This window comes from Diadema setosum, chromosome 2 (genome assembly GCF_964275005.1).
Source record: "Diadema setosum chromosome 2, eeDiaSeto1, whole genome shotgun sequence".
Taxonomy (NCBI): Eukaryota; Metazoa; Echinodermata; class Echinoidea; order Diadematoida; family Diadematidae; genus Diadema; species Diadema setosum.
Window position 1 is genome coordinate 22,227,091 of NC_092686.1, and position 23,981 is coordinate 22,251,071.

A 23,981-nucleotide genomic window follows, 5' to 3' on the forward strand; every position below is an offset into this window, starting at 1 on the left:
GGGCGTCCCAGACAGAGCTGAACAACTGAATGAATGGCAATGTTTTGCACAAGTTAATGATTAATTACTATTTCACTTTGAGCATACCAGAATGATCATATCATCATAACTGATGCATGCACAATACACTTAACCTCATGGAGGATGAATAAATCAGGAATTGGAGGGGCACCAGTGGGTGAAAACTGTGAGGTATATGGAAATGATTACTGAAGATGTCCTCAACCATAACCACAAGTCTGCGTGACCTTCTCGTTCTCATCTTGCAAGTTTGAGTACACAAACTTATTGACTTTAAATCCTTTGTCTGCATTGTATGCCAAGATTTCACACTCTCATCCTAAGTTGACATTTCTAGATACAAAGTGTCAGACATGTGACCTGAAACAAGGGATTCTGACTTTAGGGGACTGTACACCACCACAACTATGAATTCCACTTCAATTCATATTTACAGTGAGAGTCAATTCTTTCTGTTACCACAATGTGGGGAAAAAATGACATGACACAGCATGAATATAATTGTTCAGGAAAATGAAACAATTCTCCACACCTCAAAAGTGTTCCCGAGTCTAGAAAGTTTGCCTAAATCACTTTCAGACATCAAAGTCATCTAATGATCTAAGAGCACGTAGTAGTCAAGACCTACTTCATGTTTACACTCCTTTAAATTTCTGTTTGCTGATATTTTACTTCAATGACAGTACGGGACACTTGTGAAAGCTTACAAGAGTGAAATGCAATTTGTTTTGGTTTTTGGTTTGCTTTAAAAGTTTCAAATGCCACTTTCCAACCCTGCAGAGAACATTAATACTGAAAAAAAAAAAAAAAACCAACCCACCAACAACCCAAATCTGAGATTTCTGTCACCTCTACATGTATAACTACAGAACTGCAGAAAGCATAGTGAACCCAAATTTTCATCCTGCCACACAGCCCCTTTCATTGTTGTTTCTTCAGGGGTCATTTCACGATAAGTTATGCCAACTACCCTTTTGAGTCAGAGCTGTAAAAGTGGCAGGAGGAATGGGCAAAATTCCAGCAATAGCCATTAAAACTCTGCAATTCAATTGGGGACTGTTTGTTTGTGTCTGAGTGTCCCTTCAACAAAATTAGGTGCCTACACAACAAAGCTACACTCACCTTCCATGGGTCACTACACACAACACAGGTGTACAATTCCATGAAATAGAACATCATGTCTATAAATCCACCATGACCATCATTCAAATCCAAGTTTTGCGGAGCAGTACTAACTCCCCTTTTCTTGACTGGAAGACGGGGAGGTTACCCCAGGTGTGCACTGGCCCACATGGTGAAGGATAGCTTAATTCTAAGTGTCCCAATACGTCTAGTTTGAGCACTGGGGCCCCAGGTGACCTATCCCAACTTTGATTAAAAAACAAGATCTGTTAAAACTATCATAGCGTCATCACTTCCACCAGAGAAAATCTGTCCTGGCTGATATGGTGGTGAGGTGTGCAGGGGCAACCAGTACCTTTTTTGTTCCTTTTTTTTTAATTCTGACAGATAACATCCGAAGGGGTTTCCACTTCACTTCTGTTTATCAATGGAACAGGGATTGTGGAGGACACTACACAATCTGGATTCAACCATTGGAAGAAATATTTGGAAAGGGATGTACGGCCCAGCCTTGGCTTCTCTTGATAACTGTTTCACCATTTCCTCCCGGCATCCGTCATTACAGAGCTAAAGTTCTTGGGCTGGTTCAATACGTCTATGCTTTAAACTTGGAGGTTGCTAACTCCTAATATGGAAGATTTAACAGTGACACTTTTTATCGCTTTGTTGTTGTTGTTTTTCTTGGCAAGAATCTCACCGCTGTATCCTTAATTGCTTGATGCAAAATCATGCTGCTTCACTTTCATCTTACTGACATTTGCAATAATTATCCATTTGTTTACAAAATTACAGACTTTTCTCACATGTTTCCTTTTTAGACCTGTCTTATTTTAGAAATATCAAGTCCTCTGCTAGCATATACTGTATATGCCATATACAAGTATATAGCAAGTCTAATTTTTCATGAATCTGGACTTTTCAACATTTTAGAAAGTGGTTAAATTTGGCAGAACAGCAATGGACAAAGAAATAAACAGTGAGCACATTCAATTCACGTTGGGAACAAAGTTAGAATATTTGCCTGTATCAACTACATTCGCCGATAGCACCAACTTGTGAAATTTGTAAAAATAAAAACCTCAAAAAATGAATGATGCAAACAGTAAACTGGAATGAACGACTTTGCAAGGATCATAGGTATTCACAGCCACTCCAACAAAATCTTGTTTTATGACCTGAATAAGTGAATAATGCAGAACAAGCTTGTACTTTTTTTTTTGTAGCATGCAAATCCACGCATAACAACCAGATTCAATGAAGGGTGTGTGTATCTATTCAATTGAACTAACAGCGAAATGCAAGCTTGTACCACAAACATTCACATTACTTATGCCTTCCAGGTTGAAATGGACCCCTCTCCTTTGCCAAGTCTACTAGATCACAAAAGAACCAGCAAGGCCAATGGACCTGAAATTTTGATACTGGATAGCTGAAGAAAACATAACTGGCAGTGTATTCCAGACTGCCTATCAACGTTCCTCACAAAAGTACACCAACCTCCCCGCCCCCCTGGGTTCACAAAAAGGTTTCACACGGGGGACTACACAGTGTAGTTGGATGATGTAATAGAATTCATGGACATTCCTGGCCTTGTTGCATTGTAAAAAGAAATGATACTGACAATGTTAAGCTGAAACTCTTCAGATGTTCTAATTTATTTCATGAAGAAAGCAAATTGCATCATCCGTAGGCATAGCAGTCAAATGGGTGAGGAAACAGTAAGGGCAATCCTTCATGACTGATGTAATGAGTATAATTTTGACTCTAATAATGACAGTCCCATTATGCATTGGTGGCTCCTCTGAATTTTGAATGTTCCCCATTCTGCCTTTCCATCACAATAGCTAACTTTTATATGTGTCATTAATCCCTCCCATCCTTGATTCCTTATCTCCCAAATCCGCAACTTAAAAAAAAAAAAAGAAGAAAAAAAAATCCAATCACATGATCATTAGAAAATCATTTTATTCTATTTCAGTTTTCTGCATTTCCTTGACTGTCTTAACAGGAGTTATCCATTTACGTAAGAACTTTGCAAAATCAGCCAGAATAGAGTTTATGTAGAGTTTATCATCCAAGCAAGACAAACAAGATTTGCATCATGCTAACGTACTTTTTCTCTCAAACGTGTAATCATGCGATAGCATGAATGAGTTCCCTGGACATCCGCTTTGGCAGTGGCATTGTGCTCCATATTTTATCTGCTATGACAAGTTAAAATATCACCATAAAGTTCACACTTTCAACCCAAATGACAGGAACCCATCTGTGATGACAGCGTATCCCTTTTACATTACAACCACAGTTCAAACCATTCAAAGCACTAATTACAACAACAACCAAAAAGTGCGAGTCAAGTCGTCCTCACGTGGCTGCCCTTCTGTCCTCTGGATTTTAGAATTTTTATAAGCAATCTAGAAACAGTGATATCACTTTCTGACACTTTTTGCTTCTCCTCCCTCTCCCCCCCCCCCCACATCTGTCTGTCTGTCTGTCTGTTTCTCTCTCTCTCTCTCTCTCTCCTCTTTCCTAGCTACTTATCAATCTAGCTAGCCATATTCTCATGTCTTTAAACTTGTCATTGATGAAAAAGATACTTTCCTATCTCGTTTCATATGCTTCTATGTACTGCCTACCATCACAAATTGAAAAATAAATATAAAAAATTTTATCGTTTCTGCAGGTAATTTAAAGTTACAGGTGAGAGGTACCTGCCACTCTGTTTTGATATTCCTTTCATGGAGAGGCCTGAATCAGTTGTAAGTTTAATGAATTACACCAAATTCACAAATTTCTTCCATACTGTATATGTGACCGCCCAGCTCAAAACCCATAGATTGTGGGCCAAAATGAATTTCTACTTTTCCACACTGTTTAAAAAGGTAAGCTCTAAGCTTTAAAATGATCTGTAACTTGTTAGAATTAGACCATCCTAGCCTATTTAAAAGTGATAGAAATAAGAGAGAGGTGGGATGTGCCGTTTCATAGAAAAAGGGAGAAAAGAGGATTTAAAGATTAGGGTCACTTAAGCATGCTGTGCACAGGTTTCAATTTCCCAGTGAAGCAGAGCCTGTCCCCCAAAATATGGTCCAGAAAAACTGTCAATATCTCAATTTCAGCTTTGTTCTAAGTCGCCAAATTTTGATACTACGTAGAGAAAAGATCACTTTCCCAGGTAAGATTGACTTCAAAAATCTAAGTCCGTCAACCCAAATTACATACTTGGTCCATTACATAGAATCCTCATCTGTGACTGTGGGTTTTGAGCTGGGCAGTCACATAAGTCCTTCTACCCTTATTCTTTACCACAGCACTAAAACTGCAAGCGTGACTGTTCGTCTTGTTGGCAGACTAGACTTAAATGACAAATCATGACACAAAAATAGTACCCAGAGTACCCAGAAAAAAAAATAATAATACAAGCATTGACTATCTTTCCCAATTGGATCAAAGCTAACAAATATAATTTCAGATATTTTCAACAAAACAATCATACATTAATCGATGAGTTTTCTACTGATATCCCACCAAAAGGACCATTTCGGCCCATTAATAGGGATATCTGATCTGAGAAACAATAAGCTGATTCTGAGCACTCAAAACATCTAACTTTGAGCCCTTCAATGGGGCTCAGCTATTTTGTGATAATTTATACCAGCTCAACTATTGTGCTCAGAAAAAATGCTCTGATAGGTGATATGTGTACAATTCCATATTCAGGTATACATCAAATAGCTCAGGAGCTGACTGTTCCATACTCACACTACAGCAATGATAACGTGAAAGAAATGTGAAGAGAGAGGAGGATCTATGTGTGCTTGGGTTTTGTTTTTTGTCTGTTTGTCTTTGAAATGCTTTTAATGGGCATAGGGGGTCATTGGGAGGAAGACAAGTTAACTCTTTTTTTTTCAAGGCATACCTGTTGTGTCTGATTCTGTTGTTGCTGTTGCTGCTGGGGAGGTGGTAATGAGAGTGGAAGCTGGGGTGCTTGCTGGCCCTGCACTTGTGTCTGTGCGGCCGACGTTGGTTGTTGGGGCTGTTGCTGCTGTTGCTGGTGTGGTTGGAGTTGTTGCTGGGGTGGTACATGGGATGGCTGCTGCTGCTGTTGCGGCTGCTGTTGCTGTGGTTGCTGCTGTGGTGGCTGCTGTTGCTGCTGAAGTTGGGTGGATGACTGGGTCTATTTGACGAGATGAGAATTGAATTGGCTACATTACAAGATATGCTATGTTTTTCTTATATTCCATGACTTAATTTTTTTTTTTTTTTTTTTTTTGGTACTGTACTGTTTGGCAGATATTACAACTACAAAAGCAGATCAAATGAGAAATATCAACACATCAAACTCACATCAGAGCATAAATACAGCCAAGTATGGAGCTATGCTATGTGAACATTTCTTGAGTCTTGCAAAAGTACATATTGTACTTAACACATGGAAAAATTGCCTCATTAATACAAAATTGGCTCTAAGTATCATGACCTATTGGCATAAACCCAGGAATTCATTTCCTTCTTTGGTTTACCATGATATGTTTCAATAAATGATTGACAGTATTAACATTGTTGCAGATCATATTGACCTAGACTGTATAAAATATTCTGAAGGACCACATTCCTTTCCCTTTTCATTTCTTTTTCCTTTTGTCTGTTGACAAAAAAACAAAAAACAAATAGACAAATTGGGATTAGTACCTTTAAAAAGCAGGTACAATATAAGTGTGTACAGTGTCAATGTAGTATCATAATGTGCAGACATTGTGGAAAATATTGAAACATGTACACATAATTTGGATGTCAGAGATCTAAGCCCATGAATTTGGGTAGGTACTGGCCTTACTCAAGATACTTGGTAAAAGAGAAATTAATGACAAAGAAACACACATGAAAATCCGTACATACAAACAAGTGCATCTCCTTATTTTAAATGGAAGTTATGACACTTCTTATCAACATGGCGAGTTACAGAAGTGGTTTACGCTTAACTTTGGCTTCCACCATACTTACATCATCATGCAGAAGTAAGTACAAATTTGGATAAAAGGCAATGTTGTCTTAGTATGCCCTGTCACGCCGAACAATATATGGAGATCCTGCACATGTTCATGAGAGGCATGTTTTATTGGCACATGTAAATTTGTTTTTAGACCTTCCAGACAGAGTTCCATCACGAACACTGGGAACGCTGGCCCCCCATTGGATCGAGGGTGGCTGATCTCCCCTTTGGCAAACGTGTCATGTGATCACATTTAGGGGATGTAAAAGCTATCATGTTCCCCTCCTAGGGGAAGTCAATGTTACATCTACGAATATTAATCATCTGAACCACATCCCAAACAAATTATACAGAGATAAGTGACTTAGGGGATCAACATGGCTTCCTCTTTAGACCAATGATCCGGAGTTCTGCCAGGAAATGCTGATTTACCAAAACCAAACTCCCCCCACCCCACCCATTCCACAGAACACACATGCACAGAGAGAGAGGGAGAGAGAGAGAGAGAGAGAGAAGGGGGGAGGAGAGAACACACACATGTTCACACAAACCAATTTAGCACAGTTGAAGGCTGCACTATCAATTTCTTTTCATTACATATTCAACTTTGAACAAACATCTTTGAAACTGCATGCGAAATCAAGCTCATATTTTTTTTTTCTCATTCTGCACACTTCGCAACCCAACACTTTTTGATTGACCAAATTGTTAAGTAGACGATGAAATTGGGTTCTAAATTACTTTGTCGCAGTGACAGTCGGGAGAAAACGCATTTTTCTGTGTGAAACCTGCACACTGAAGCCGTTATATTTGTAGCCCTAACTGGATGAGTCACTGTGCAAATATGCACGACACAAACATGCACAGACATCACTGTCTTGTGTGTATACATTGTGCAGCTAGATGCAGTCTTAACTCTGCTTGGGAGCAGCTGTTTGTAAGCTGCATGTCTACCAATTATTCACAATAGAATAAGAGGAAAACTGAAATCATTTAGCAGGGATGCTGCTGCTCTCCCTGAACTGCACACCTACAATGCACCCACTTCGCTTGCCACTCGCAGCAAACATGCCCCGTCCTCCCACACACGTAGCAGCCCACAAGACAATTTGGATGTGCCACGATTTGCTCTTCAGGGCATATTCCTGCCAGCGTGCAATATCGTAGACAATACAGGTAAAAGACTGTTTACCCAAGTGAATTCTGAAAGTGGGTCAGAGCTGGGGAGAGCATACAATAGGCGCGCAGACACGCGCCCATTTCAGTGCTGATTAATGATATGGGCATAATGAATGCAAGTAGGTGGGGATGTGTTCAGGCATGGTGGCAAAATGGAAAAACATTTATTACATGTTTTGATGCATCCATTATTTTTGGAAAACAAATCAACATAATTGTATCGGTTGCCTTGCCCATTGTTATGCTGATGATATCCAGGTATACATATTTTTATATTTCATAATTCACTTTTCCTACTGCGCCTTGAGCACATTAGTCATGTGGAATTGGCTCATTATAAGTACCCTGCATTATTATTATTACAATTATTATTATTATTATTACACTACTACTACTATTACTATTATTATTATCATTATTATTATTATCATCATCATCGTTATAATTATTATGTTCGTGTTACCAGTAATCTGATAATTTCTGCATTTCTCTTGCAACAAATCTGGTGTTTGCTTGACAACAACAACAACACATACACGCACACACACACACACACACACACACACACACACACATGCACACACATGCACACACAAATTTAATTACCTGTTGAGATGGAGGGATAGTGGGCTGTGGCTGCTGCCCTGCCACGTGGGCTTGTTGCTGCAGTATGGACTGTTGAGGTTGTTGCTGCGACTGATCTCGTTGTGGCAACGTGTCAGCTACTGGTTGTTGGTTCTCCTGTGACTGCATCACAGTTTGAGATGATGGCATGACTGGCTGTGGCTGGACTTGTTGTTGCTGCTGCTGCTGCTGCTGTTGCTGCGGCTGTTGCTGTTGCTGCTGCTGTTGCTGCTGAGCTGGAGCTTGCTGCATCTGGGGCTGCTGGCCCTGCGTGGTGGGTGCAGACTGCTGGGAGGTGGGTGCATGGCCCTGCTGGGGCAGCTGGGAGACAGCAGAGAGGACCTGTTGAACCTGGGCTTGGCTCTGTGATGGAGCTTGAGGTTGTTGCTGCTGTTGGCCCATTGATGGCTGCGACATAGGCCCTGTACTCTGCACCTGACTAGAAGCGGTTTTTATCGTGGCATCTGATTGGTACGATGCACCTGACATCCCAACTCCACTGTCTGCAGTCATGGTCATGGTCATGGTCCCAGGATCTCCTTCACAAAAAAAGAAGAAGAAGAAGAAGAAGAACGAATAAGAATCAATCTTTTCAACATTAAAATCTTTCACTGCATAACACCTACCTCTTGGACTATCCATCAACATATCATATTCTTCAGACATTTAAAGCTCTCACTTTCTACAAAGGAATTGGCTCTACAAGTACTGAATTGAAGGAAGCAGTAAAGTGACTGGCATGGAATATATTTTCTCTTCAAAAATATGATTAATCAAAAGTATAGTTCAAAGTTACCTTTAATCAACAACACAAGGAAGGGGGGGGGGGGGGCAGGCAATACCACTACATGGACTCAATTTTTGATAGCTTGGGTAAATTGTGATTATTTGTTTTTTGTAGGGCTTTCATTTAGATGAGAGTTAGAACTGTGAAAGCAATAACTCCTGCTCCATGCTACCTATACAGGTCAGTTGAGAAGGGCTGCCACTCAGAAACTGAAATAAGTTTACACTCAATGTCTTTCAAAAACGTATCAACTTTGCTTTGACAAACACTTATCTTGTATGAATATTCATTCATGCATACAATTCGTACACCGTCTTCATCATAAGGAAGGTGCACTGTTGAAATGAAACGCAATCATCTTTGCGATTACTTCATATCAAGAAATAATAATGCCTCTGGCCTCCTTCAGGACACAGCCATACAAATAGGCAATTTGCTCAATTGACCTACAAATCACTGTTAACAATACCAAGACATGAGCAACTGAATAAATAATTCATTCAATACTGCTGGAGGCCCTTGGAGTATTGCACAAGGTTTAATCATCATGTCTACAAAGAAAATGCATAATTCATAAATTTCCTATCATGAAATTGCTATCATTTCATTGGCTAAAAAAAACATAAATACAATCGGAGCACACATAGACTATAACAACACGGCATGATGTATGTGTTTCCATATGCATGTCTCTGAAAGTGCATGGGTGGTTGTAATTTCATACATGTATAAACGGGTGGTGTTGTGCATTGTGTATGACTCTGACAAAATACAGGTAAGAAAAGTTCATATCACGTTCCTTGTTCTATGAAGAGGGGATTGCACTATTGAAGAGCTATTTTAGGTGAAATCTGGTATCACTACATTAAAAATACACTCTAGTATCACTAGTCTAGATAGTAGGACAGGTTGCGGGCCTACAGAATATTATCATACCCTTTTGCCATGCCTAAAGTCCTTCCTTCTCATTTTTTTTTTTTTTTTTTTTTGGGGGGGGGGTGTATAGTTTAGAAATTACTACAGAATAATTATTTTCATCAGGGAATCAAGCTGCTGCAATGCACAGAATTATTTATCATACTGCAATGGAAGCACTTATCATACTGCAATGTGTATCAATGGGAAGATACAGAATGTGTCAGCACAAAAGGAAAAAAAAAAAAAAAAGAGGGGTGGCAGCCCCTTACCAATGACAGAGACATGGGCTGTTGTCTGGGGAAATATGGGTTGAACCTTTCAGGGGAGAGTCAGGAAGCCTAAACACTAATCCGTACAATCACGAAGGGGTGACACCTAGGAGTGCTACAACATCGCCACCGACATCAACCTCAAAGAAGATCCAGAAAAACAACTATTTACCAGCCCCTACCCTCAAAGTCATTTTTTCTTAATCCAGAAAACAAAGAGATGGATCAAAACAGAGATTAAGACTGTTTTCATTTCAGTGGCAGGACAACTTTCTGAGATGTTTCACTCAAAAAAGAAAGAAAGAAAGAAAACAGAAGAAGAAATAAAAGAAAGAGACTCACAGCAGAGACGGAGACAAAAGGTTGAGTGATCATGCTTACCTTTGTCCTCCTCCTGTTTGCCTTCCTGTTTCTCCTTCTCCTGCCTCTCCTTCATCCGCTTCTCCCGGTTCTTCACCACGGCAGCCATGCGGTCCCTGATCACCTTGGTAACAGCCTTCAGGTCCTCTTCGTTCACAAAGCCCATCCGTACCTGGGATGAGGTGGTGGAGACAAAAAAAAAAAAAGGCGAAATGAAGAAAACGTAATGAAACCTGCGTAATGCCACTGCCGAAGGCAAGATACATTTGTCCTTTTTTCTTCTAAACACTTTATTGTGTGGAGAAAGGTGCTTATTTTCGTCTGTTTCAAAAGGTTTTTTTTTGTCTGCTTTTAACTAAAGAACTGGGAGAAATAAAGCTTTGAGTTTGATGAAGTTTGATGTAATATTTTTCTGACAACCTCATAGCAAAAGTTCCATATTACATGTATCAGTCTTTTCACTTCACTTTACTATGCATATAAGCATTGTTTTTTAAATTCCTGTTACTCCTTTTCATTGATTTATTCCATATCTATCAATCTATCTATCTTTTCATTCATTCACCATTACCCTTCTTTATTCATCAATTTATCTGTTGTTGTTTTTTTCAACAGTATTGTAATCACCAACACAAGCGTAAAACAGTTACTTAGGCACTGTGATTACTCACTGAAGAAATGCACACCCCAGCCTATCTCAACAATGTGTTAGTCAATAGTTTGACAACAAAAAGAAACAAGACAGCACTGATGTTTGCACTGATTCAAAAGTGGGTGAACCAAATTTGCCAACTTAAATGCACATGTTCTGCTTCACATCTTAGTCTTGCTTAGCAAAGAATAAATGAAGATTTTACTGCCCATACTGAAACTAATTATATGAACTGATGATATAAGACACAACATGAATGTTCCATCAGTCATGTTTAGTACCTGCACTGGTATATTGATTGGCTTTTGTTCCTAATCAAATACATGTACATTGTAAATCTTGACAACTGATTTTCTCTACAAAACATTGCTCTCATCTTTTTAATCAACAAAGGTCTATATAATAGAGAGGAGACATTTGATAAAATAGTCAAATGCCAAAGGATTTGTCTCCATTATGACCATCACTGTACTATAAAACTGAAAAAAAAATAAAAAAACAACAACAACAAAACAGAATTAGGAAGACAGGACTCTCTTTCCCAACATTTATTCAATGTGCTGTACAGCTGTAAATCATTACTATTACTTTTTTTATTAATTGGGTGAGGAAATTCTGCAAGCAGTCTGACATTCTCCTGTTTACATGCAGACTGTTTCTTCATTCTTTTGCTGTTGAGTTAATAACGTCAACAAAAACTATTGCAGAATCACAGAATTGTCTGTGATAACAATACTTTTTTTTCTGAAATAAGTGTAGTTGTGTGAGATATTTCCGACACTGAGTGACTACAGTGAAATATTGAAAACAATGTTGAAGAAATATTTATAGTGCTAAGTATATGTATCACTCCTGGTAGTATATCAAACAAATAACCCTACAATACACTTGCTACATTTGAAAGAAAAAAACAAACAAACACAATTGATGATTTGGGAGGAACAGAGATGCCAAGTTCAAAAAACTTTTATGAGTGAGATTTTCATGACTCGGCGTTTCGGCGCTCGCGCGCATGCGCGCGCGAACGAGGAGGGTGTCACCCCTCCAATGGTAGGGAGTTTTTTTTTAAATTATTAGCTCTTAATGATGCGATCTGGTGCATACTTAATTGACTTATTTTGAAAGACAAAAGGGAAATATACTTTCAATTGCAACTATCACTTGAATCCTTTGAGCTATACTCCTTATTTTTGGCACAAATTGCAGACTTCACCCGATGCGTGAGAAAAATGGGTGCCCTGCGTGAGATCGTGAGACAGACCCTAAATGCTTGAGTCTCACGCAGAATGCGTGAGACTTGGTAGCTCTGGAGGAACTGCTTGATAATTACAGATGATTTCAAAGGACATATGATGAGAGCATTACTGATGATATACATCTTTGCAAGGGGTGGGGAGGAATACATGTACATATTGCACATTGGCACACTGCAATCTGTGAGATCTCTAATATCTGTGTAAAGTTTATAGCTATTCCTCTTTCGGGACAAACCAAGACTGACATCATGTTAGGCATGGCGTAATCTATGCGATCATGTCTCAAATGTTAGCCTTCACTCCATTCTCCACCTCTCCAATACCCCTGACATTAGCATGGAAGATAGTCTCCCTTGCAGAGAAAATTATCAAAGTGTGCCCCCCCCCCCCCAAAAAAAAAAAAAAAAAGAAAAAAAAGAAAAAGAAAAAGAAATCTTTCTGAGGTTTGATTTTACAATTTTGAGAGTCAGGTTCCCATAGTTTGCCCTAATACTTCCAGTAATGTTGATATTAAGTTTTGAGAAATCTATTTTAAGCAAATGATGCTCACTGAAACATTTCTATAAATTCTTGAGGAGGTAGCTGATTCTTACATGCTGCATAGTGATGACAAAGCATCACTGTAACTACATTAATAGTAGACTTACTGTTTGTTTGCTTGTTTGTTTGTTTGTTTGTTTGCTTGCTTTTTCATACAGTATAGAACAGGAGAAATCACTCATTTGGGTTTGGTTTTTTTATTTGGGGGAGATGGCTAGCATGACTTAAAAGCAAGGTAGTATCAGGACATTTGTACGTAGGTGTAAATCAGAATTCAGATCTACAATTATGAGGGACATGGCTTTGGCATGTAATTCTGAAGTGTGCAAATTCTTATTCACATCCAACACTTGTACTATTCTTCCTCATTCAAATCTCTTTATGTTACCAATGCCTTACGAAAAAGGGGGAAAAAAAGAAACCATACGATATCATGTTTCAGAAATTTAATTATACTACATCCAACTTAAAACATCCTTGACATATGAAGGCTGGCTTAATACCAGTCATCCATGCTCAGCACAAAATATAGTACATCAAACAAGTAGCAGTCATCATTACACATCAAATCAGAATGAACAGCTGGATAGGAGACTACGTCACTAAGTAATAAAGACTGCACATGCAGTAGAGAGGGTACAAAAAAGGGGAACAGATTTTATGTCCACACTGCACGCTCTTGTTTAGAGCCTGGCACTTCGCAAGTTATTTTCAGATTATTCGCTCAGTCATTACACAGCACTTAATACTGTTTTCGAGGTGCACTGCCTACAAGATCAGAAGGGATGCATAAATAACTCTCACACTGCAAAAGAATGAACTTTACGAATCTAAATTCCAAAGGGGAGAAAAGCACAAAAAAAGTCATTCACTTTTAATAATTTCCTCTAAACACTACAAAATAATGCTGATCAGACAGTAAGGACACTAAAGTGAAAATGCCTGCTCATCGCTGGACTTCAGCATACATAATATACAATTTCAACAAAGAGCCTGCCCTGCTGGACACCATTTAAATGAAGACACTATCACAAAAGAAAGAAGGAGGACATACGCAACTTTGATGGCTTGAAGAAAACTGAACGAGTACACCAATGCATGGAGACGGGATGAAAACAAACTCTTCAACGAGGCATCTGGCATTCATATTTTGTCCTGTATATTCTTACTTCCTCTGGTATACAGCATCTAGCATCAAAGACTGTGAATACTTTTTTTTTGTGAGGTCTCGCGCTCATCAAACGCTCACCTTCAGAGCAAAGTGATAATAGGCACTTCTCTGCAGGCATGTATGTGAAGGGTCTGCTGCCCTGTTTGCTGTACTCCTCCGTACATTTTAGGAAATTAGAATCGAAGTTGGGAGATTAACCGCTGAAATTTGAGCTGTAGGCAATGTTTCCCCACTAATTCACTTTTCTCAGTACTCCCCTCTCCGCTGATCATTTACGTGATGTGGTTCATCAAACTAAGTTGCTTTTTCTAAAGCTCCTTTGCAAACCACAAAAAAAGAAAGAAATGATGCAAGAAATGACTCAAAAGTGTATACTTTGTCAAATCAACATGAAAGGAATGACTGTGATAGAATGTAGAACGATTTAGTAATGAGAGAGAAGAGCTACAACAAGTATTGATATTAAAAAAAAAAAAAATCAGCTGCATGAAGTTCACTATACATTTATTTAAAAAAAGAAAGAAAGACACTCAGCATGAAGAGATGTGTTAATGCTGATTTACAAAATATTCCTTTGGTTCCAGTAACAATTTCTCTGTCATTCCATTTTGTGTTTGGTGCCCAATGTACAAAGAGTAATTGAAATTTGATACAAGTCAAAAGATGAGTAGCTACTGTCGGTAATATTAAGTTGATATGACCAATTTTCTTCTCCACAGTGCAAAGTTCTGCACTTTTTTTCTGTTCTGTTGTTCTTTCTCTATTAAACGACCATACAAGCACTCACATCCAGCCCATTGAAAACTCAACAGCATCTACAGAATGGCAAAACCATACAAGCATGTAAAGAAGGGACCGTCATGACTAGACAAGCAGAATAACAAGCTTGTTTGACAGCTATGGGAAATGAAAACACAAACATCGTGAACAACATAAACACCTCGTGACCATGATTTGATATACCGACCTGCAATTAACCCTGCCCCAAACTGATATCCACCCTGTCTGCCTGCTGAGGTTTTACCAGGGAACTACAACTGCACTTATCACATCTCCCTGCATTCTTCCCCTCCTCTTGAGTGTTACATCAAAATGTATCCCTGGATTTATGGCCGGGATATCCTTACATGGACCATAGAGCTGAGATCAAATTCATGCATCCCCCTTCTTTTTTTCTCCCTTTCCTGTAAACAAAATCTAGCCGGCACTGTGATATCAAATCCCCACATAAACTATACCTTCACATTTCTGCAAATCCATCATATCAACTATGCTATAAATACAAAATGCCGAATGCTTCAGTGTCATGAAAGACTCTTTACCTCTTTGAAAATCTACTTTAATCATAGACACTCTAGGCTTTTCAATGAGATCTACCCAATACAGAACATATTTCTGATCAAATTAGTAAGCTACAAGTCAGTGAAAACTTGATAATATGCAAGAAATCATCCGTGTGTCATACATGTATGAGCACCTGAAGAAACCTGCTGTTGGTAAAACTTCTGTACATATTTTTTTTTTTTTTTTTCACTGCAGTGGGATAGTTTACCTATCTTAAAAATACAGAAGCTTCTGGCAGGACACAAAGTGTTTCATGGAAATGTAATGCATTGATAGGTTTTGTGCAAAAACTACCACTCAAGTTCCATCAAATTCAAATGATGAATGCAAAGTTCCGCGATACAATGGTAGGATGCTGAATAATATATCCTGACAGTCAAAAGTAAGCATCTGAAACAGTCTCATTATTTGTCTACTTTGCCTCTGAAATACTTTCAGTGGCCCACTGTTACATCTCTACTGTTTTCACCCAATACCATTGCCCACTGGAGAACCAGTTTTCCATAAACGCAACATGAAACAGGAAGACTCGAGGGCAATGTGGATCATTGCATCAGGCCCAGCTATGACTTGCTCCCATCTGGAGTATTGTGTTTGGCAAAGGGTGCTTCAGTCACTTTCAGTCTCTAAAGTTCATTCAAAATCTGATGGTGTGTCACTGCTTAGTTTCTCATTCCAGTTCTAAGGAGACATGAAGTGTATCTGGAGTTGTCCTGCCTAGTCTTATCTCTAAACATGGATGTTTCAATCTCATCACTGAAACCTGTGGTGCCCACATGTATCATGTCACAAATGGAAGTCTTGGGAGATAAAATGTAGTGGGAATGGTTCCAGGACAATTATCCCCTGGACAACTACCCCAGACCCTTCCCTTGACCTGAACTCCAACCTTAATCCAAATCCTGAACCTAACCCTAACCCACCTCTTTACTCTTACCCTATCACTAACCAATACTGAGTATAGGGGTAATTGTCTTGATATGAGTGGGACTGTATGGGCCACCTCCTATACATGGGCATATGGGAAAGAGATTTAATAGACTTTATGACGTGATTTTGGATGGCATTATCTTTTTTCCCTAATATGAGTCACCAAATTGGCAGTGATTTGAACTAATACTTGCATGATGTCTGATCTGAACTGAAGCTGCAGAAAATGGCAACCATGTAAGAAAAAACTAAAACCTTTGTTTGTTTGTTTTTGTATAAAAAAAATTCATGGCACGTTTGTCTCTGGCAAAGACGGCACATTTTTAATATAAAACTTGGCTTTGCTCTGGAACCCAACCAAACGCGTATCTTTAATAGTCATCATATGGCTGTATATATCACATGAGCAGTGTATGTGGACAAAGGCCCCTATAAAGGCCAAGGTGACTTAGAATGTTCCTACATGTTTACCAGTACACTACTATGTATCTATGTCTACACTCGTGTCAGCAGAATGAGCCTTGTGCAATCATATCTGAAGTGTGTAAGTGTGTGTAGAGCTGTACAATGATATAACCAGGCACACCCTGTGCAGCGGTTGGCTTGGACAAGCCCATTGATGTGATAGATGTTCGTTCGGCTGTCGCAAAAAAAAAAAAATATGAGAATGGCTTAAACTCCCGGCAGAAATTCTATTTCGGGGAGTGTAATAAATCACTCAGCCGCATCTCAGGACTTGGGAGCATCCTTCATCAACATTCCAAACCCTTCAGCATGAACATTCTCTTGACATTCCCTCCCCTGAAAGTCAGCACGCACCTGGCTGCTGATACCCCCACCCCCCCTTCCTTCCTTCCCCCTCCTTCCATCACTTTAATCTTCTCATTGGAAATGCACTCTACAGACAAGCCCCTGTAATTTGAAACAGCTCTACAAATCTAGCTTGACATTCATGTACCAGCAAACTGCATGTTCCTCCACCAGGCCAACTAAAGCGCAATGTGCGTGATTATTCCCCATGAAATCATTTCCCATATTTAGATTTAGCCGAGGTAACAGATTTCCCTTACTTCCACCACTATCTTCCCCTCCCCCTCATTTCTTTGCCACTTTTTTTTTTTTTTAAATCTTTGAGACTCTATGAAAATACTGTAAGGGTGACGAAAGCTACCTCATCATAGTCCAGGAAGTGACACAAGGATGCTGTTATTCCTTACTTGAAAGAGCGAGAGAGGCGAGGGAGGAGGGTTGTCTCCAGCTCATCAGTCGTCGCTATTGGCAGCAGGATCTAAATTGGGCTATTGTCCTCTTCCTACAGCGCATTAATTGAACACCTTAGCAGATGCTACCCACGGAATTCGTGCCGGGGAGGGGAAGGATTTCTCGTGCATGCATGCGTGGGGGCTGTCGAGCAACGGACATTTCCAGCTCGTGATCAAAACTGATCTGTGAAACTGATTTCAGAAGAACAACCATTTGCTACACATGAACATGCCATGGGTGTGCGACTTTAAGAATCAGACACAGCACTTGACCTACATGTGTAGCCCAAGAGTATTGACCGAAAAGTGACCTCGGTCCGGAGGACAAACACACTCCTGCCCTCCTTCTCTTCTCCATCCCTCCAGCCAACATTTCACTTGCAAATCAGGTCACCTTTAGACCAGAAGGTCTCTTTCAGACCCCTAATACCCCCATTCCTCTGCAGGTGTTTATCCATGATGCCCTGTGCAATGGATGGAAGTTGTCAATACAATCTATGAGATTCCAATTTAGGAGTGCCTAGTGTAGGTCATATACACGAAGTTTTGGGGAATTATAATCACAGTCTTCCTAAGTTGTTGGTTTTTTTTTGTGGCTTTAATACATAATTCAATGAAAGGCGAAAAGGTACATCAGATCGTGTGAAAGGACGGAGATGCAAACTGCAAGTCAGGTGTGCTTCAGGCGACTCCTGTTATAACGAAGTCCTCAAGACCAGCAGTTTTCTATCAAAAGTTACCTTGCTAGCCTGATGTAGTACGTATACTGATAACAGAGAGAGTATAGCATTATTTTTCCGCTGAAACAAACACTTGATCTACTGTGATACAGCATTCTCACAATATTGTTTGTGTTTATTATACTAAAATCTTATAAAAAAACTGCTTTTCTAGAGCATTTTGTACCATTACACTGCCCCACACCATAGAATTAAAAAAGAGAGGAATATTCATTTGACTTTGATGAATACCACGAATGTATGCTGCGCTTTTGCTGAAGAACTAAACCATTCAACATGAAACCAATATGGCTGGCTAATCTTGCTATACCCCATACTGAAGTACATTTGTAAGCAATGTTTTCTATTTTTACAACACAAGGTTGCAGAGCTTTGAGCAGTGAGTAAGGGCTTGCTCATCAAAACAGATGTCCCTTTACACAAAACAATAAATACACACAGGGACAGTGCATTGTGACCTGAGCAAAGATCACATGACCAAACACACTTTCAGCAGAGCATCTGTCCCGCTATAACAAGATACATGAGTGGAAAAAAAAAAGAGAAATGAAATAAACAAAACAAAAACTGATAGCCAGGATCATGATGCATGATTCTTTTGTCTGGCCCGAGGATTAGCTGTAGTGCCTATTCCCTTCCACACACTCATGGCCATCAGTCAATCAGGGGACTTTCAATTAGAAGATTGATTCGGTAATCTATAGCTTCGCACTACCCCCCTCTCTTAATTAGAGGAAATCCAGAGACTGGGTGCATACACGGCGATCAGATCTCGAGTTTGATGCTCCTATTTGCCATATATCACTTTCACCACAGTGCTGCTGCGAAAATATCAATGAGGAAGAGTGTCTGTGTCCATATAGTTTGAATTGACACTAATCAGTTATTTTTAAACATATCCAGATAAACACATGACACTCTGATATCTGACTGCAAAAATGAAAAAGTTTGAAAGCCGGCAGAAATGTTTTCCGCAAGGTTTGCCTGGCCCACATCTGCACCCACTGATCCAAGGAAATATTTCCAAAGTGATGAAAGGCAGCCAATATTTCAAACTCAAACATTAAATGATGAACTAAAATGCTGAAATGTCAATTTTTGGCATGGCACTTGCTTCTTGATGGGGGGGGGGGGGGCATATGATAATGGTGTATGCTTGCTCGCATTAGCTGGTATGGGTCTGGATTCAAGACTACAGACTGCATTGAGCAGTTAGGCATCAGTTTAGTAAGGGTATTACAGTCTGGCTATACCTTCACTCGGCCAAAAACTCTCCCAGGAACGCTTAAATGGGTCAGATTGCTTTTAACACCACAGTCCCTGTGATTTCGTAAAGGCTCTGTCGGGGGTCCAAATTGTTCTTGCATCCCCTAGCTTCCCAAATAGGAAGGCTGTGTCATTCAGGAGCTATACCAGAGCTCACTCTCACACATCACAGCCTCTCCACATGGTTTCAGGTTGCTCCAGCTCTTGCACCTATAGTAAAGCCCCAGAGCCTGGCATCTCTTTTTTCCAGAGTGTGCGGCATACATTCCGTGACACATCCAAGCCCCCAACAACGTTGCACTTTGGTGGCATGATGTCTAGAAATGTATACACACACTTCTCCCACATCATCTTGCAGCCTCCATAAATCATGTTTTACACCCAGAATTCGGATTCCTGCCATTCCTAGGGTTTCATCCATTCTTGACCTTTCCATACCCACTGCATTTCACATTCCCTCCCTTTCTCTCAAAACTCTGCATTCTCACTCACCCTTCAATCACTGTAATCTTCAGTACTCTACTTCTACTCTCACTACTATTCAATGTCAGAATCAACTTCATGATCATCATCACTATGTTCATAGCAAATACATTTTCATTTATACCAATTTTTACAATTTCTACAACTTAAAAAGAAAAAAAAAATCTTACATAGTTGAGCTATGATTTCTCTTCAATGGCCACTAGTGAGGTAGGCCTAATCTAATGCTCATTAGCAAGGGACTGGACACAGCAGCTTTAGTCCTCTGCAGAGGACCAGGCAATGAAAGTTATCATAGGGTGCAATGCCAAAACAGGAAACTAATGTCACTATTTGTGTGAATAACAATGCAACTTTAAATCTAATAATTTTTTTAGGCTTGATTATGCTGTAACCTCCACCATTTTGTTTATTTGAATTTACTCCATTCATTAAAGACAACTTGATCATGATGCAGAAATGCTCCCTCTTACATTCATGAGTAATCAGTCCATCAACCCATGATGCATCTTTGATTAACATGTACTGCATTCCCATTCAAACAGCTTTTTGTACGGGCTGGTGTTCTAAAGTGGCAACTCTTCAAAAATTGATCTCTATTTACTCCATCTCTATCTCCGTTTTATTACGACAGACAAGGTTTCTCATCAGCACCACGACTGCCGTGGCCAATTTTTGGACAGTTTAAAAATCTGACAGGGCATCCACAGCAATCATGGCCTGTCACTTTGCCCGTATTGTCTCACATTCATCCCGTTTTGTCCACAGCGGTCTGAAAAGTGACTGCTGTGGGCACGGAGAACATGGTATTAACGTAGCAAAAGGTGGCCAAGACCACACAAATGTGAACACTTGGACAGCAAAGCATACAATTTGACAACAATACGTACTATCTCCTTGGCCACTTGCTCCGGGTCATCCTTCTGCAAGTCGATGTCAAACTGCAGCGCCTCATTGTCTCGATGCTTGTCCCTCCTCTTTTTGGGGTCCTCCACACGCATGATGAATTGGATTTGGTCTGTGCCATCGTCATCGTGTACGATCTCCACCCGAAAGGCGGTGTCTTCGAAGAACTCATGCTTCAGCAGCTCCTGGATCAAATACCTACAGAAAAGATAGAAAGATGACAAGAGTAAGATTTTGGCATGTTTCCAGGAATAGGCACACTTCAAGGCTTTTTCAGAAAGATTTCAAGTCTTCATTTAGTGTTTACAACAATGTTTTCATTTTATCTATTCTGTAAAATGGAAGCCAGACAAAACTGGCATATCCAAGCAACAGCAAACAGTTTCAAAAGCAAAAATAATGCTGTTAATTGATTTACTTGGATTGCTTGATATTTGCATTTACGTGTGTGTTGTGTAAGTGTGTGTGCTTGTGTTGAGGAATATTGGACAAACTTTTCAAAATTTTTCAAACATTTCAAATCTGTAAAGCTTTGGTGCCGCAATCGCTGTATGAGAAGACTATGACATTTCATGGCATCACACATGGGAAACAATATAAAGAAAATACAAAGAGAATTCCAACACAATTTCCTTTTCTAGGAAAAGTACCAGCACACATTACCATAACTTGTTACTGACAGATGCTAAGGGTAATCTTATTCCCCCTGCCTTCTGAAAGGGGAGGTAAAGTACTCTTCAATTGTGCTAGGAAAAGAAAATATGTTGAATTTTCTTCATATTTTCTTTTTATCATTTTCCGTATGTGATGTCACAAACTGCAGTGGTCTTCTCATCCAGGGATGGGGTTACCAACACTTTAAAAATGCATAACTTTTGATGGGATCGGCCAATTTTCCTCGAACTTTCTCTAATGTGTTTTACTAATAATACTGCTGCATTCACCCAATCCACATGTATATTTGGGTTTCATTTCCCTTGCATTGGGAAGCTTGCATTGGAAAGCCATGCATGGGGAATTACAGAACTACTCTGATGATTATGGAGCTTCACGACTTCGATCCACAGAACTGCAATGACGAGAAATGAGCTTCAAGACTACGATTCACACCCACTTAACTGAGCCATACTTTAGTACTCTATCAGGGCCCTACATCATGCAATACACTTGGACCATTACATTCACCCATACATGTGAGCTTGCCCTGGGGCACTTGTGTCTAATGTTGGTGCCTCCACCTCCCACTTTCCCACATTTAAAGGCTGTATCCCACGTAGCAGCATCGACAAACACTTGCTGCTTGTCATCACAGATTCCAACAGAAAAATGACGAGGGATGAAATAGCAGTGAAACATGGCAGAGATAATATAAATGCTTGTAGTTTGTTTTGTTTTGTGTTTTGTTTTGTGTTTTGTTTTGTTTTGTTTTTGCTTTGTTGCACTTTTTAGGTGGGATATTTATTTGCTTGATTTGTTTTGAGTTAATAGTAACTTATAATGGATAATATCTGTTGCCATCAGTCCAACTTGGGGTTCACCTGAAATGAGTTAACACTTACAAACTGTAAGTTGGGAAAAGGTCATTCATGTGTAGGAGGTACGCTGTATTAACCCCTTCCACATCCCCTTCCCAAATACTCTCATATTACGAGAGGATGCAGCACTGGAGGGTGATGGAAAAGTTCAAACATGCTGTGCCGGCGTCGGGAATTAGTTTATCAGGATTTTCCACCGGCTTTCCACAGCAGCAAATAATGAGCCAAAGATCCTCATTCTGCAACTTTTCACTGCACTATTTCTGGTGCACCAGAAGTTATCAGGAGTGGGCTATGTGCACACAGGAAAAGGGGGAAAAATCCAGGGGATTGCCGCTCACTTCCTGAAAGTGAGCACACACTCCATCAGTGGCTACAGGCCAATGTTGCCTCGTTCCTGAAATCTCTCCCAACATCAGTGCACTCATGGGTACTAATAACTGCAACTTATAAATGAGGCGAATGATACAAATCATGTCTCATTCTGGACAGGCAACATTCGAAAAAGGAATGACAAATTTAATTTCACGTAATTGGTGCCATATTAGCATTTGTCAGGTCCAATACAGCAATTATGTTTAAGATTACATCGTCTTTATTTCAAACTTGCACAGACAAGATAAAAAAAGAAAGCACTGTTAGTGAGTACCAGTCACATCATTAACGAACCCTACAGACGTGTAATGTGATATCAATACCAGATCAAAACTTCAAGGGCAACTCATAACCGAAACTGAGGGAAAGATATTAATCTCTATCAATTATGTCTGACCGAGTCCTACAGTGTCATCAAAAGTTTGTCTGAACTGGTAACTGCACTATTCTGGCACAACTTTCAAATCTACAGTCTACCAATCTACTGCAAAACCAGAAACTATTGCATGCATGAAACTTCTGTGAATTCGCAAGGAGCCAAGATTCGCAATAGGGAAATGCAGGCAAAAGTTTTCATCTACACAATCCAGTAAATGCAATATATTCGTACTGTTTTTCACAATATTGGCAATTTGTGAAAGTTTCATGTCGCAAATGTTTCTGGTTTTACAGTATATCACGGTGTAAGACAACCACTCAGGGAGATAAAAAAAAAAAGCTGAGGGTGAGGCCTCTGCAGGCAGGTGGCCACTGTTGACAGATGCTAACAAAAAGAATGTAAAACGCTTACAACATGTTACAGATCATGTCTATCTCAAGAAAAAAAAAGAAAGAAAAGAAAAATATGTGGAAACAAAATGATTCGTTCTTGTTTTTGTTTTTTTAACTGGAGTCATGACAGCCTTCAAAAAACTGTATATTAATGTGTGATAAGTAGATAAATGAGAGAAATAATAGAATCTGCATACTGGACAGATATGGTTCACCCTGGAACCTCAAGCGACTGCCAGCATTTCAGACCAGTGGGCAATGTACACAAGGTCTGTACGTTTTCAGCAAGGAGTTTGCAGCAGCCTCACATGGCCACTAGACACAGGTGGCCACTAATACAAGATTGACTCTACATGATTCTTAGAGTGTCATCACATTTCCCAGCTGTCCAAAGGCAAACTACAGTGTGGACAACTACATGTCTACTCTTTCTGTTTGTTCAGGATGCAGACTGCATACAGTGTTACAGTCAGGCTT

At 39.7% G+C, this 23,981-nt stretch overlaps 1 protein-coding gene across 1 annotated transcript in view; it reads right to left on the reverse strand.

Moving 5' to 3' along the window:
* Window positions 1-23,981, reverse strand: part of LOC140243261 (uncharacterized) — a 107,340-nt gene that overhangs the window by 35,005 nt on the left and 48,354 nt on the right. Inside the window, exons 6-10 of the mRNA XM_072322933.1 lie at window positions 20,808-21,021; window positions 10,295-10,445; window positions 8,177-8,478; window positions 7,922-8,062; window positions 5,063-5,320 (exon numbers count right to left, since the gene is read on the reverse strand). Coding sequence (XP_072179034.1) covers window positions 5,063-5,320; window positions 7,922-8,062; window positions 8,177-8,478; window positions 10,295-10,445; window positions 20,808-21,021 — 1,066 coding nt within the window. The remainder of the gene's footprint in view (window positions 1-5,062; window positions 5,321-7,921; window positions 8,063-8,176; window positions 8,479-10,294; window positions 10,446-20,807; window positions 21,022-23,981) is intronic.